The sequence below is a fragment of the Sinocyclocheilus grahami genome, unplaced genomic scaffold, assembly GCF_001515645.1.
Source record: "Sinocyclocheilus grahami isolate Dianchi unplaced genomic scaffold, SAMN03320097.WGS_v1.1 scaffold898.1, whole genome shotgun sequence".
Lineage (NCBI taxonomy): Eukaryota > Metazoa > Chordata > Actinopteri > Cypriniformes > Cyprinidae > Sinocyclocheilus > Sinocyclocheilus grahami.
Window position 1 is genome coordinate 251,177 of NW_015506077.1, and position 16,131 is coordinate 267,307.

General features: G+C 36.6%; 2 protein-coding genes across 2 annotated transcripts in view; both read left to right on the top strand.

Moving 5' to 3' along the window:
• LOC107563919 (SNARE-associated protein Snapin-like) overlaps positions 1 to 1,505 on the top strand; it is a 5,402-nt gene extending 3,897 nt beyond the window's left edge. Inside the window, exons 3-4 of the mRNA XM_016248903.1 lie at positions 561 to 679; positions 763 to 1,505. Of these exons, the coding sequence (XP_016104389.1) occupies positions 561 to 679; positions 763 to 870 (227 nt within the window). The 3' untranslated portion in view covers positions 871 to 1,505. The remainder of the gene's footprint in view (positions 1 to 560; positions 680 to 762) is intronic.
• Positions 1,506 to 8,101: 6,596 nt separating this feature from the next.
• Positions 8,102 to 16,131, top strand: part of LOC107563927 (mothers against decapentaplegic homolog 4-like) — a 29,425-nt gene continuing 21,395 nt past the window's right edge. The window contains exons 1-2 of the mRNA XM_016248913.1: positions 8,102 to 8,445; positions 11,078 to 11,318. Of these exons, the coding sequence (XP_016104399.1) occupies positions 11,082 to 11,318 (237 nt within the window). The 5' untranslated portion in view covers positions 8,102 to 8,445; positions 11,078 to 11,081. The remainder of the gene's footprint in view (positions 8,446 to 11,077; positions 11,319 to 16,131) is intronic.

The following is a 16,131-nucleotide window of genomic DNA, read 5'->3' on the forward strand; positions in this document are numbered from 1 at the left end:
ATATATATATATATAAACAGCAATTGAATAGGGTCACCGCATGTCCTCTTTTTTTTTTTTTTTTACCAGACATGTCCTGGCTGTGCTTTCTAAATTTCCAGTTGTTTTCATACTTGCAAAAGGTAATGAATGAAAAGTAGTTTGTCTAATAGCGTGCAGGCATTGTACATAATCGACCAATCACTGCATGCGAGAAGGTGGGATCTACAGAGACCTGCCGAAGCAATGCAAATACACATACATGCAATGTATATGTAGAGAGCACATCAATAGGAAAACAAAGACAAAACCCAGACATTAAAGGTAATCTAGAAAGCACAGCCAGGACATGTCAGGGAAAAATAGAACATATTGTCATCCTAGAAAGTGACATGTTATGACTATAACTTCTTCTTTTGGCATAGAACATAAGAATATAATAGGTGACTGTGTGTCTATTTGCAGTACTAGTAAGTATTTAGTAATCCATCCACATTACAAAATATATAATGCAACTCTCCCGCCCCTTTCTGCAGAATTCATGAATATTATGTCATCTCATGTGAGCATTTCTTCTGCAGAGCTGTGTAGGATCAACGAACACCAGAAGGTGGCACTAGACTTAGACCCATATGTGAAAAAACTCCTTAATGCCAGGCGAAGAGTGGTGCTTGTCAACAACATACTCCAGAATGCACAGGTAAGCGAGATTGAGACTTTGAATATAAAACATCAGTTTGCTTGCTGTCTTCCCCTTCGTCTTCTCCAATCTTTATGTTGCAGGAGCGTTTGCGAAGGCTGAACCATAATGTTGCTAAAGAGACGGCACGCAGGAAGACCATGCTTGAGGCATCTGGAGCATTTACCCCACGCTCTCCCAGCAAACCATGATGTCCGAAATCTCACATTTTGGGAACGCACCATTACACTGTGCTCGATGCCAAGGACCAACGTTGTAGATTTGCAGAATCTTCCTCCGATCATTAAAGGGCGCTGGGCTATGCAAAGCACTGCTAACAGAACACTGCAGCATTAATGTCAGTTCACTTAAGAGGAGTCAGGGAGACCGCATGCACTAATTTCTTTCTTGAACATATGACTTTTTAATCAAATATTTGTCTTTATGAATTTAACTGTTGCTGAAAAATGCAGTGATATGGATTTGCTAATTATTTGCAAATGTAGGATTTGAATAATTATTGTTATTTATCAGAACTGTCCGAGAAAATATCTAGTCTAATTTACCTGCACATATTCTACTGTCAGTCTTACCATATTTTTTTCTTGGGTTTAGACTCTGTACACATTTTTATCTAATTATTTTCTGTTGCAAATGTGCTTAATGTATTCAAAGGAATCATTCACCCAAAAATGAATATGTATTCACCCTCAGGCCGTCCAAGATGTAGATGAGTTTGTTTCTTCATCAGAACAGATTTGGAAGAATTTCGCTTTCCATCACTTGCTTGTTATTGGGTCCTCTGCAGTGAATGGGTGCCGTCAGGATGAGAGTACAAACAGCTGATGAAAACATCACAGTAATCCACACCACTCCAGTCCATCAGTTAACATCTTGAGAAGTGAAAAACTGTGTGTTTGTAAGAAACAATCCATCATTAAGACTTTGTAACTTTACATGGTTGCTTCTGGCCAAACTACGAGTCCATAATAACGCCATATTAATGTCCAGTGAAAAAGTCCATCCCTATTCTTCTTACATCAAAATCCACCAACATTTATTATTTAGAACTGTTGTGGACTCTTTTCGCTTATAAATGGTGCTTACTTATATGATGTTTAAATTATATGTACATATTTCTCTCCTGATTCAAACGAGAATACTTTTTCACTGGAGAAAGCAATATTATTTGTATTTTAGTCAGAAGTAACAGTTTGAAGTTCAGTACATCTTGATGTTTCTTACAAACTCGCAGCTTTTCACTTCTCAAGATGTTAACTGATGGACTGGAGTGGTGTGGATTATTGTGATGTTTTTATCAGCTGTTTGGACTCTCAATCTGACGGCACCCATTCACTGCAGAGCATCCATTGGTGAACAAGTGATGTCTCAAGTTCTTTAGTCCTTAGAATGGCGAGTAACTTGACAGAATTTTCATTTTTGTGTGCACTATCCATTAAAAAAAAACATTCAAAACTTGTATTCTAAAATATTTGTTTACTTTTTACATACAGATATTTAGCCTCTGAAGACTGAATACTATTCATTAACATAACTTTTATTGTCCATTTAAGAGTGTTAGAATTACTTGTATATAAGTCACAGATCAAGCCAGTACAAGTGTGTAGATATAAATGACAATTTTAGGGCGAAAATGAACTTCCCCAGGTATCCGCGGCATGGCATTGTGTTATAATTGAATCAGCGTAAAATCTTAGGCATGCACGTGTCTTATGTAAATAGTGGATGCTTTGTAAGAGGATATGAGAAAGGGCAGATGAAGGTGACCTCTTGTTTTAGCTGAAAGGGAGAGGGTTAGGAAAAGATTTCAGGACAGGTGAAAGGTCAAGGGAGGGAATCTATCAAGGAGGAAGTTGGAATCATATGAGGGGCCTCCTAAAAGTCGCTCCGTTGATGAGAGATTAAAGACAGATTGCTGGAAATCACTTGACTGCTGCAACAAGTAAAATGAAAGAGTAAAAGCCTTTTGGAGTCTGCTCATATTTGATGCTCACTGCATATGCAAACTTGGCTAAAAGATGTGCATGTCACTGTATGTTGTTCCTGTAAAATATATCTAGTTGTGTCCAAAAGTAGTGAAAATGCTAGAACATCTGGTCTTTTGTATTTTATGCTTTCTTTGTTTTATAACCCTACACCTTTTGTTTATTTCAAGGTTTAAATGAACGAAATCCCATATTTTCATCGTGGACTTCTGGGCTCCGTTGTAGGCTTTATATTAGTGCTTCATTAAAGCTGTCAGTGGGGACATGCACTATTCGGTGACGTTTTGTAGTATAAATAGTGCGAGTAGTGAGTTCACACTGAAAATCCAAAAAGAAAAAGTAGGCCTACACTTTATATACCAAGATGATGCACTTAAATAACCAAACAATGAAGTGTGGAATATTGGACACTTGATGCACTCAACTGTCGCAGCTTTAGCAAAGGGGAAGGGGCTATAGGACTCCGATTATGAATGACAAAATAACTTTATTAAATTCATACACTACATGCATAAATACATAGTGTATAAGTGCATAGTGGGTCATTTGGGACACAGTTGATATACTTATGCACTATGCACTCAACCATGTTGTTTCATTTTTTTCGGTTACTTTGCAATTTTGAACCGGAAGAACGAAATTGCTCCAAAAAATGAAAAAATAACCACTTTTCCCTTAATAACAGACAATGTTATGTTATAACAATATTATTGTTTTCACTGATGTGCAACCTGTACATATATGTTAACATCTCAAAAAGCGCTTTAGGGTCTCATGACCCTTTAAAGTGCATCATCCGGGTATTTAAAGTGCACTTTTTCTTATTGGAATTTTCAATGTGAACACACTACTCGCACTATTTATACTACAAAATGTCATAGAATAGTGCATAAGTACGCGATTTGGAACGCATCTTTCTAGTACAGAATACTACTAATAATAATAACAACAACAAAATAAGTAAAAACATATATAAATTACAATAATAATAATAAAAAAAAAACACTAAAGACAAAAAAATACAAGGATGAATAACTATATACACAGGTATTAAAGTCAAATCCATATTTATAAAACAAATAGTTCTGGTCCTTGATTCTTTGTTGGAACCACAACTGAATCTGAGGAACTACGTTGTTTGGTGGAAGAATACTGTTTTTATTAATATCATTACACTTTATTTGCTCGGTTTTATTTTGTGAAACCTAACTACATACAGTGGTGTGAAAAAGTGTTGGCCCCCTTCCTGATTTCTTATTTTTTTGCATGTTTGTCACACTTTAATGTTTCAGATCATCAAACAAATTTAAATATTAGTAAAAGATAGCACAAGTGAACACAACATGCAGTTTTTAAATGAAGGTTTTTATTATTAAGGGAAAACAAAATCCAAAACTACATGGCCCTGTGTGAAAAAGTGTTTGCCCCCTAAACCTAATAACTGGTTGGCCACCCTTAGCAGCAACAACTGCAATCAAGCGTTTGTGATAACTTGCAATGAGTCTGTTACAGCGCTGTGGAGGAATTTTGGTCCACTCATCTATGCAGAATTGTTGTAATTCAGCCACATTGGAGGGTTTTCGAGCATGAACCGCCTTTTTAAGGTCATGCCACAGCATCTCAATAGGATTCAGGTCAGGACGATTTGGAACGCACCTTTCTAGTACAGAATACTACTAATAATAATAACAACAACAAAATAAGTAAAAACATATATAAATTACAATAATAATAATAAAAAAAAAAACACTAAAGACAAAAAAATACAAGGATGAATAACTATATACACAGGTATCAAAGTCAAATCCATATTTATAAAACAAATAGTTCTGGTCCTTGATTCTTTGTTGGAACCACAACTGAATCTGAGGAACTACGTTGTTTGGTGGAAGAATACTGTTTTTATTAATATCATTACACTTTATTTGCTCGGTTTTATTTTGTGAAACCTAACTACATACAGTGGTGTGAAAAAGTGTTGCAACAGTTTATAGTCTTTGCTGCTTTGCTGTTCCTTACACCCTCCAATGATTTAAGATATTGACAAAGCTCAAATTTAAATTGTATCAAACTAGGTGTATTTTTTGCCCATCGACATTTATGAATGTGATAGTTCCCTAAGATAATAAACAAATCAAGAACAAAACTAATTTTCTTTTCTAAAGGCTTATCATAAAAAATACAATATTTTTGTCCTCCAAATTAATGTCAGTTCCAGAGATCTCCTTAAAAAAGAAATCAAAATCACACCAGAACAATTATGTGCAAATACACTCAAAAAAAAGGTGACAAATAGTCTCATCATTCAAATGACAAAACTGACATTTCAAATCAATATCTTTCTTAAATCTTTTTATAACCTGATTTACTGGGTAAATACGATGGATCATTTTAAATGAAACCTCTTGAATCTTATTGACAATATCTCCTGGAAACCAAAAATGCCTTCTCCCACTTAATGTCCCGGAAGCGTGAATTCCAGAAACTTTTAGCTGGGGGTATCCTAGGTGAATGACAAATATGTCTAAGAAAATTATTGTTGCATTTTTAATCAACAATATTCATACCATCCAACACCTTAAACTAAAATCAATAGTTACATCCAAATCAACAGCATTAGCACCACGCAACAACTGAAGGAGACCAGGAGGTATAGCATCACAGACCAGTGCTTAATCCTTTGCAGATATTGTGAGTTTTAATTGATCCAGAAATTCTCCATATGAAAGTAAGCGACCCCATCATAGTGAAACAACCGTCACCAATAAAATATTTCCAAACCAATATTCAAAAAAAGTGTTTATTCTTATATTTAACATCTTTATTATTCCATATCAAACATTTGTGAGGAGAGAAATTCTGGTTGTCTGTTTGTACACCATGCACTCAGGATAACAGAGCTTGCCTATGAAAGTTAGACAGTTTAATGGGGATTTTATTAATATCAAAGTTACAATTGAGGAGAAATGTAATACCGCCAAACCGTTAAAAACTAAATTTTGGATATAATAATTCAATTCAAGTTTATTTGTACAGCGCTTTTCACGATGCAAATCATTGCAAAGCAACTTTACAGCAAATTAAGTTTCTACAATATTTAGTGGTAGCTTATCAGTGGTGACTGTCAGTTAATGTACATATGGCAGAAATGTACGGAAAAATCTATTTAAGACGTAATCAAACAGACGATGAACACTATTTATGTTAATATACCAACCTATTGAAGTACTGACGTCTGTTTTGTAGCTTTCTAATACACTGATAACCACCAAATGCAGGTGGTGATGAGAAAGTCACATGATGAACCAAAGCCCATCACAAGCAGCTTTTAAATAATAACATATATAGAAGGTGCACAGTGTCATTCACACAAACACCAAACAGCATCACGGTAACACACATGAAACTGAAATAATGCAATAAACATTCATTTAACAACATTAGGTGAAACACACAACCCTAATATACAAAACTGATAAGAAAAAACTAAGAAGAAACTGTTATTTCAACAACAAAAAAACATCAAATTTGAAATGTAACGCAGGGAATTCTGGGAATGTCAATTTACGGTTATTCACTGTAAATTATACAGTCTTTTTCACTTCCAAAAACGGTATACTACCGTAAAATTAATGTCCAATACATGTAATGTCCAACACAGTTTTTCACCGTATATAGTAGAGGAATTTACCGTTAACCATTTCACAGTCTTTTACCGTTAAATTCACGGTCATTTTTTACAGTGTAGTTACCACGGGATGTCAATCCCAGCAGAAACAGAGAAACAAATAGAAACATAATTAGCGTAGCTGCTGTTCCAACCAAGCAAAATTGATTTGTTTAACCCAAACTAAAGAATAATAATGTGCATTTGATCAGATATAGCTGCAGTACAAGATTATGAGATGCATTATTTGAATGCTTGGCCAAAGAGGTGTGTCTAGATTTAAACAGAGAGAGTGTGTCTGAACCACCATTTTTTATTAGTTTTAATATCATTCTGAATCTATTTAATTTTAAAAAATAGTATTAGAAACTTCAAAGTCAATAGCATTTAAACCAGCTTGATGAAATACATTGCCTAATATACCGCTATTTAAGTATTGTGCCCTATTCTTCCAAATACAATTATACATTTTCTTATTAACCTGTATTAACTATGGAACGATTTTCCGGACAATTTTCAAATAGAACAGCAAATTGTATTTTCAATTGGGTTTTCAGTATGTGGACGCCTAGATTGTGACATAATCCAAATGCAATTGCAAATCCTGCATTTGTGCTTTCGGGAACGCACAGTGACGGCCACAACGGTACGCACAATAGGTCAATATTCACTATTAACCAAACGCTTTTCACCTGTCTCAGCATCTCTCACTGTTTACTCTCACTTACACTTTTAATCCGTAACAGAGAGCGTGTCACACCTGCCTCAAGACCTTTTACCGTTTGCACTCCACTTGATGCACTTAAACAAACAGACAGTGCAAATCTATACTTATTTTCCACCTTCCTTTATATTTTATTCAACAGTTCAACACTTTTAATCCATAATAGAGAGCGTGTCACCACGTGTGTAAGAAAGCACCATGTGTCTAAATAGCAATATCAATACTTTAATATAAAAAAGGCAAGGGACATAAGTATCGCTTTTTATTTCTCCTCTTTCCTACTACTTGTTTCACTTCTGTTTCAGTTTTTTTATAACCATTTCTTACTATGTGTCAGTAAGTTGTTGTTATTTTAGCGTGTGTGTTTGGCTCAGTGTTATTTTTTTAGGATTACTGATAAACTACTGTCGTTTGATTTGTATTAGTTATCCATTTTAGTTTTAGTTACAGTTGTAGTAATGTTGTCATTTTATTAGTTTTTTTATTATGTCTATATAGGCTTTTTATTAAGTTTTAGTTGTATTTATTTTGAGTTATTTCAGTAATTCAACATACAAAATGGAAATGAAATAATATATATATATATTGGATGTATTTATATGTATGTATATGTATATGTGTGGCTGTACATACACACATGTAGTTGTTTTTTGGTGTTTGGCTTAGTGTTATGTTAGAATCATTATTATACTCACGGTAAAAGGTCTTGAGGCAGGTGTGACACGCTCTCTGTTACGGATTAAAAGTGTAAGTGAGAGTAAACAGTGAGAGATGCTGAGACAGGTGAAAAGCGTTTGGTTAATAGTGAATATTGACCTATTGTGCGTACGCAAACGCTAATGCGGGATTTGCATTTGGATTATGTCACAATCTAGGCGTCCACATACTGAAAACGCAATTGAAAATGCAATTTGCTGTTCTATTTGAAAATCGTTCCATAGTTAATAAACCTGTGTTGTAAATTTCAATCATGATGGAAGCTGAGCAGGGATGAATGGGGCGGGGTGAGCCGATACGGGGCGGAGTAATCTCAGCGGCGCCACCTTAAAAAAAGAGTCGCGCCGATATGTCAGTCCAGACGCGACCCAGACAGAGCTCGGGCCGGGGGCCCAGCCGCGAGAGCCGCGTCGTGATTGGCTGAGCGCCGCCGTCCTTTTGAGACTCGCCCTCCTATTGGCTGGAGCCGGGCGAGACGCTCAGCGCACAATGTCTACCCGCTTTTGTTATTGTAGCGAGCGGCCAGGACGCGGAGACGGCGAGCCTGATAGTCCGCTAGCGACTCCGATACACTCACACTAGATGCCAGAGGGGGAAGGGGGCACGAATTACTACCTCTCCGTCCTTGTCCACAAGACAGCTTTTCGCTATTCTCTAACAATACGACCGATGTGTGAGTATTTTGGCATCTTTTGTGCGTCTGTTTTATGCATCTTTAGATGCACCGAGCGGGTTCTGCGATACATTTCGCTCGTTAGGGAGCACTTTGCGTCTGGCCGTGTCGCAATAACTCATCTTTGCCCTGGTCTGAGCTTTGAAATGTTTCGGAACTGCCCAGCGTTTGAATGCTGTCTCGCGTCCACCCTCTCACAGCAAGCTCGCGAGCAGGAGGCTGTTCATTCAGCAGCTCGCCTGGGTCGTACTGACCCGACTAGTTAGTTGGGTTGCATGCAAGCTTAACTAGCTCTTATGACGGCACGTGACCGCTGGGTTTGTTTGCCTGCAGAGCAGTCAACAGTTTGGCTTTAACTTTGCATGACTGTGATATTATCCTACAGTACGCTGGGAATGTGTTGGATGAGGTATTGTGTAGTGTAAACATTAGGGCTTTCTATTGAATTAGGCCTAATGTTAGGCTGTTATTATTTCATGTAGCCTAATATATACAATATTGCATGTTAAATCTGTTAATGAAAGTCTGCGTCTTAAACTGGGGCCATAAACCTTGGGGTTTCGTTATTATGTGATATCTAAAGCTGGGTTTGGATCCGAGTGTCCTCTAGAATCAGGCCGCCATGCTTTAGTCAAGTAGACTGCACTACATATGATGAAATAACAGAGTAATACACCCCGATAAGAAGAGAGGAGTAATGCATGAGTGGTTCTGTCAGAAGAAGCTAAAAAGAAACCGCTTTCTCAAATATCACAGCGTATTAAATCAGTTCATCTGATAGCATTGTACATTCTGTCTTAATGTAAAGTTGTTCCTCTGGTGCTCTGCCTCAAGGGCCACTTGCGCAGACATGGAGAGCATCGCTGAGTCTGATAATAAGGGTCTCCGAGACGCTCCCCCCAGATTAGAGTCGATGATGCTCAGAGATCTGAAGTGTCAGGATCCGTCAGGGCTGCACCAGCTCTCAATTACCACTGCACTCTAGAAATCTTGCACTTTTGCACTTGCAGCATCTCATGCAAAGATCACAGGGGTTTTCATCACCGAAACATGACATTTCTGCTTCTTATGTACAGAAATACAAAGCCAAGCTCATCACTGCTGTGTAAACCACCTCGGTCGCTTGCAGCATATGCAGTTTCTTTCCTATCTCACTTTATTGTGCGTGGAAAACTGCGAGTATGTGGCCTTCAAGTGAAGTCGGAAATGTCCTAATTACAAGTTCTGCCCAAGCAAAGTCATATTTACGAGTGTAGAAAATCACATTTCTTGATAAAACACGAGTTGTGATGTTGCAAGGGGGACATTGTGGAAACACTGATCTATAACATAGATATCATAGGCCTCTCTGTAACCTATAGAGATCAGAGAGAGGATAGCAATTCTGCAGGGAATAATGCAAGTTTCTTTGATTTTACATGCTGTATTTCAGTCGTTTTACGTCAATGTGAATTCGGATAGTGAACTTTTTGTTCACAATTGCTTTGTTTTGTTTAGGCTACATCTTAAATGCAAATTCATAACAGCAAATGCCCGACTTGGAAGTATGAGTTTCCCAGATGAACTTGAAGGCAGCACAAGCCATTTGTTGGCTGGCTCCTTACACTAAATGTTACTGCTTTTTTAAACATTTGGAATATTTGGAATTGCATACTAATTTGCTACTCTTACTATTTCCGCAGTATTTTGTATGCATGCTGTGCAAATATGCAGTTTTTGTATACATGGAGCAGACAATGTGCAGTAATATGACAAAGCACACCGTATGGAATACTGTATCCCATAATCCAATGCACTTAACTTCCATTCCCAGTGTGACAAATGATCTTTTTTAGACTCATTATTTGATCAAACTGCCACAAGCCTGACGTTTTTATACAAAATGTAATACAACAATACAAAATGACAAAGCATCATCTTGACATCCAGGAAAAGGAATTAAAAAGACATGCACAGTTAAAGGGATAGTTCACCCAAAAATTAAAATTCTGTCTCATTAATTACTCTCCCTCATGTCGTTCTAAACCCGTAAGACCTTCGTTCATCATCAGAACACAAATAAAGATATTTTTGATGGAATCCGAGAGCTGACACTTTCGAGGCCCAGAAAGGTAGTAAGGACATCGTTAAAATAGCCCATGTGTCATCAGTGGTTCAAAGACTGACACGGAAGAGAAGAAATTGTTGAATAAAGTTTTTTTTTTTGTTTGTTTTCTTTGCACACAGAACGTATTCTCGTAGCTTAATTTACTACAGTTGAAACACTGATGACACATGGGCTATTTTAACGATGTCCATACTACCTTTCTGGGCCTTGAAATTGTCAGTTGCATTGCGGTCTATGCAGGCTCTCGGATTTCATCAAAAATATCTTAATTTGTGTTCCAAAGATGAACAAAGGTCTTACAGGTTTGGAACGACATGAGGGCGAGTAATTAATGACAGAATTTTCATTTGTGGGTGAACTATTTTAGGAAACTGAGCATAATTATAGCTATGATATATTGAGCGATTCTACCACTAATGTCCATGAAGCATTACTACGGCACTGACAGTGTGTTGGCACACTAGATGCAGCGTGTAAGTGTCGTGTGTTGATGCTGCTGTTCTGTTTTCCCATCTGTCAGAGCAGCAGAATGTCCGTGAACTCTCCCAACAGTAATGACGCCTGCCTCAGTATCGTGCACAGCCTCATGTGCCACAGGCAGGGCGGCGAAAACGAGGGCTTCGCCAAGCGTGCCATCGAGAGCCTGGTCAAGAAACTGAAGGAGAAGAAAGACGAGCTGGACTCCCTCATCACCGCCATCACCACCAACGGAGTCCATCCCAGCAAGTGCGTGACCATCCAGAGGACGCTGGACGGACGCCTACAGGTGAACCACGCTTACAGTAACTGACGCTCAACCATTAACATTCGCTTTAATGCAGTGAATTCCAGGAATCCCTCCAAATGTTAAGGCTGAATGGACTGAATGGATGAGTCATGTCTTCATTTGGCAGGTTTTTCTTGTCTGCTTTACTCGGTGTTAGATGGCTTTTTCAGACAGGCACTGAATTGCTGTTTTAGGTTGTCCTTCTGTCAGTGTGAAGGTTTGATGGGACATGACACAGCGGTCATTCAGTGAGGATGTGTCTTCGTCACAAAAAACTAGCAATAGGCTAGATTGGCCAAGTCGATTATTGGCCGTTTAGTGCTGTCAATGAACAATGTACACTTTAAAAGAAAAAAGAAAACGTAATATAGATGTAAATAAAGCATAATAATAAATAAATACTCCCCTGCATACCCAAATGGTTTCAAATTGAAGAAATCCAATATTTTATGGAGATAGCTATGTTTTGTGCATGATTCCGATTCATTAATTTGTGACAGCGGTTACAAATGAAACACGAATGAAACAAAACAAAGTAAATAAATAAATAACATTTTGTTCACGCAAACTACAACAGATTGATTCTCTTTTCTGAGTAAATATTGTGTCAAATAATTCCTTTAATTCCCACAAATTTAAAATTCACATCTAATTTAGGATCAATAAATTCTATTATACTGTATATACTGTACACTCCTCCTCCCAGGTTTGTGTTGATAAATTTTTACAAATTTTGGTAACACTTTACAATAAGGTTCCATTAGTTAATGTATTAACTAACATGAACGAACAAACAATGAACAATACATTTATTACAGTATTTATTAATCTTTGTTAATGTTAGTTAATGAAAATACAGTCGTTCATTGTTAGTTCATGTTAATTCACAGGGCATTAACTGATGTTAACAAGCACAACTTTTGATTTTAATAATGCATTAGTAAATGTTAAAATTAACATTAGCTAGGATTAATAAATGCTGTAGAAGTATTGTACATGCATAGTTCATGTTAACTAATGAACCTTATTGTAAAGTGTTACCAAAATATTTTTGAACGAAGTCTCTCACCAAGGCTGCATTTATTTGATCATAAAGACAGCAATTTTGTGAAATAATATTACCATTTAAAATAACAATTTTCTATTTGCACATATATTTAAAAAATATAATTGATTTTTTTGGATGCAAAACTGAATTTTCAGCAGCATTTCTTCAGTGTCACGTGATCCTTCAGAAATCATTCTGATATGCTGATCTGATGCTCAAGTAACATGATTATTAACGTAACATTATAAATGTCTTTACTATCGCTTTTGATTAAATTAATGCATCACTGTATTAATAAAAAAAATAAAAAATCTTACTGACCCCACATTTTTGAATAAAACCACACATAGAAATTATATCGATGGCAAATACAAATCATAAGCAATGGAAGTGTAGTAATCACATGTTTTTACCATATTTAAATCCATACCACATTTTTTCCTTGGAAAAACAGCCCAGAAAATACAAAAAGCTTTGTAGATTCTATCTAAGATTCATCGTCTGTCCCGCTCTATAGATATCGGTTTTGGCTCACCGTTTTAAAACTCATATCGGTCAACCACTGTATAAACTCCCTTTCCCCAGTCTAGAATAACATTGGAAAGTGTGTTTTCCTACATTGTTCACACAATTGTTTCCCCTAATCTATTTGTGAATCCTGCGATAAATAAAGCCAGACAGTGTAAATAATCAAGGCATTGTCCGTTGAATAAACGTAGTGATTGGGTGTTGCTAATCGCGTCCACACCACCCACATCTGAACATACGGCTTTCATATGAGAGACGGATGCTGTCGCAGCTTCAGCCAATGCTGATAGCTTCTTGCCTGTAGCATCGGTCTCCATGGATACTAGATGATTGACAGCAGCTACAAAGAGAGACATTCATCTGTAAACCTCAACAACCTCAAAGTAAAAGTGGTGGCTTATATGGAGAAGGACAGCGTCTGCGCAGTTTCCCCACCCTTCGGTATGGGCAGATTTAGAGGGAGGGGTGGAGGAGAGGCTGTGAAGGTTGTTTTGTCTAAAACACAGGAAAGGGGCCGGGTTAACTTAAGGCCGTCTATTTTTTCCTCTGTGTTGAAGGGCTGCTTGTATATAGTCCGTGCTATTCTTTACACACAAGATGTGATGATATCCAGGCAACACAAGGGAAAAAAGCCGTGTATGTGCAGTAACAGAGAATCTGGTGCAGTAAAGCTGAACTGCTGAGTGAAGACATAATGTGTCCCCTTTATTGACCTTATCATAGACAGTGAGAGCATGGGAGAAAAGAGATATTAAGTTACTATTGTAAAATAGCTGTATGATACACACACACCTCTGACTGCACAACTGAGTGAAGACATAATGTGTCCCCTTTATTGACCTTATCATAGACAGTGAGAGCATGGGAGAAAAGAGACATTAAGTTACTATTGTAAAATAGCTGTATGATACACACACACCTCTGACTGCACAGATATTATTATCTGTTTATCACCAATATTCTTATCACAAACATTATTATTGCACCAAGCTTGAATCTTTATGATGCAATCTAAAGTAATGAACTATATTACTTGGTATAGGATTTTTAAAATGATAATTTATAGATATTTTTAAGATGTTTTTGTGTTTACTTAATTGCATTTAATGTTCAAATCTTAAAAGTGTGTTTAAAAATATGAACTTGCAGATAATATAAGGTTACGAAAGTGTACTCGAAGAGAGTTCTCTTCCACGGCAAATCAAAATGTTGACTTTCAAGTACATTTTAAATCATTGTTTTAATAATTTTGTATCGTGCTTTAATTAAAGAAATACATTTATTTTGATGTGTTGACTAACGTACTAAAGCACATGTAAAGTACTTGATTATAATTTTAACTGTAGTGTGTTATTCAACATTTCATTCAATGTTAATATATTAACATTAAATGCACAAATATTAATGCGACGAATATTAATATATTTAATGTTAATATAATGTGCTAAATTGCAACTTCATCGTTACAAATGTGCAATTACAAATATATTTAAATGCATGACATACAAGATTCAATAGAAATTACATTCAATTATATTTTAGTTTATCATAAAGGTTTGTCAGTGCATTCAGCAGTACCATATTTCAAAGAAAATTGAAGTAATTATGAAATCCTAATTGTGTCGAAAAGCACTCTAAAGGTCAGCCATGCATTTAATAGAAATTTTAACTAATACATTTTCATTTAATTGCAATTAACATGCAAAAATGGCCTGAAAACATTACATTAATATACTTATTTAAAATAATACTATATTATTATATAATATACTATAGGCCCCACTTTACATTAAGTGTCCTTAACTACTATGTACTTGCATTTAATTTAAATTTAAAAAGTGTTTTGCAATTAAACATGAACACAATAAGTACAGTGTGCCTAACAATTAATTTTTTTTATTATTAAGTACATACTAGTATTTAAAGACACCTATATTAAAAAAAAGTGGGACCTGCTATATTGTTTTATATTAGAGTGTGCTTCTTTTTCACTAGTGTCTTTCTGGTTTATCTTTCTGGTTCTTTCTGTTTTGGATGTTGATATCCGTCAAGATATTTCATGCTATTAAACGGGAATGAAAAATATTCCTACATTTTGTTCCACAATGAATGAATGTGAGCATAATCTTTTGATATTTAGAAATAAACATCAAGTTGATCTTCAATCTTGTGGATCTTACCCCCGATACATATCTCTACGTTAAGGGAATTTTAAGCGTTTTGTAAAGCAACAACATCCCAAAACCACAGTAAAATCACTAGCACATGGTTATTGCGTTAGGAGATGTTTGGTAGTATTATTCATCAGAACATGTTCGCCAATGTTTGTCAGATGTGTTTCAATATGTAGGTTTTATAAAGACAAACAAGTTGACTTTTCAAGTTTTAATGTCATTTTTAATAATGAATAACATTAGCATTTTTATATAATGTAATGGAGATGTCCACCTGGTTTAAGTAGGCTTTAGTGACCAGCGAGACTCTATTGTCCGCTCTGGGGTTTGAACCCTGGCCCTTTTGGTTAGCAGCCCCTCCACATTTGTGTCTGTTTCAGTGCGTCTGCACTACAGAAAGGCACTGACAGCTGGGTTTATCCCTCTGCTCAGCTCTCTCTTGTATCATGCTGCTAGCGCACAACTGTAGCGTCATGCCTCTAGTGTTAATCTACAGAGGATTATCATATCACACACACGTCCTCCTGCTGCCCCGTTCCTCCAAACACACACGGGCAGCTGTGATACACACTCAAAACTCAACACATGACCTTACACTCAATGTGCTTTCAGGATCATGTGACGCTCTTTTGTCATACTACTGCGTCCCTGTCACATATGTGCTGTGTTAAAGGGGTCATATGATGCTGCTAAAAAGAACATTATTTGGTGTAATGAAATGTTTATGCGGTTTAAGGTTCAAAAACACATTATTTTCCACATACTGTACGTTATTGTTTCTCCTCTATGCCCCGCCTTTCTGAAACGCATCAGTTTTTACAAAGCTCATCGGTCTGAAAAGCGAGGTGTGGTCTGATTGGTCAGCTATCCAGTGTGTTGTGATTGGCCGAATACCTCAAGCGTGAGACGGAAATGTTACGCCCCTTAACATACTGTGATGTCCTGGCCGGAGCGACGAGACAAAAACATTAAAACCCATAATAAACGAGGCATTTGTTGCATCCAGTGGGGACATAATTATGGATTATAATGACTTATACTGTCTTTTTAGGCGTTGCGTTGC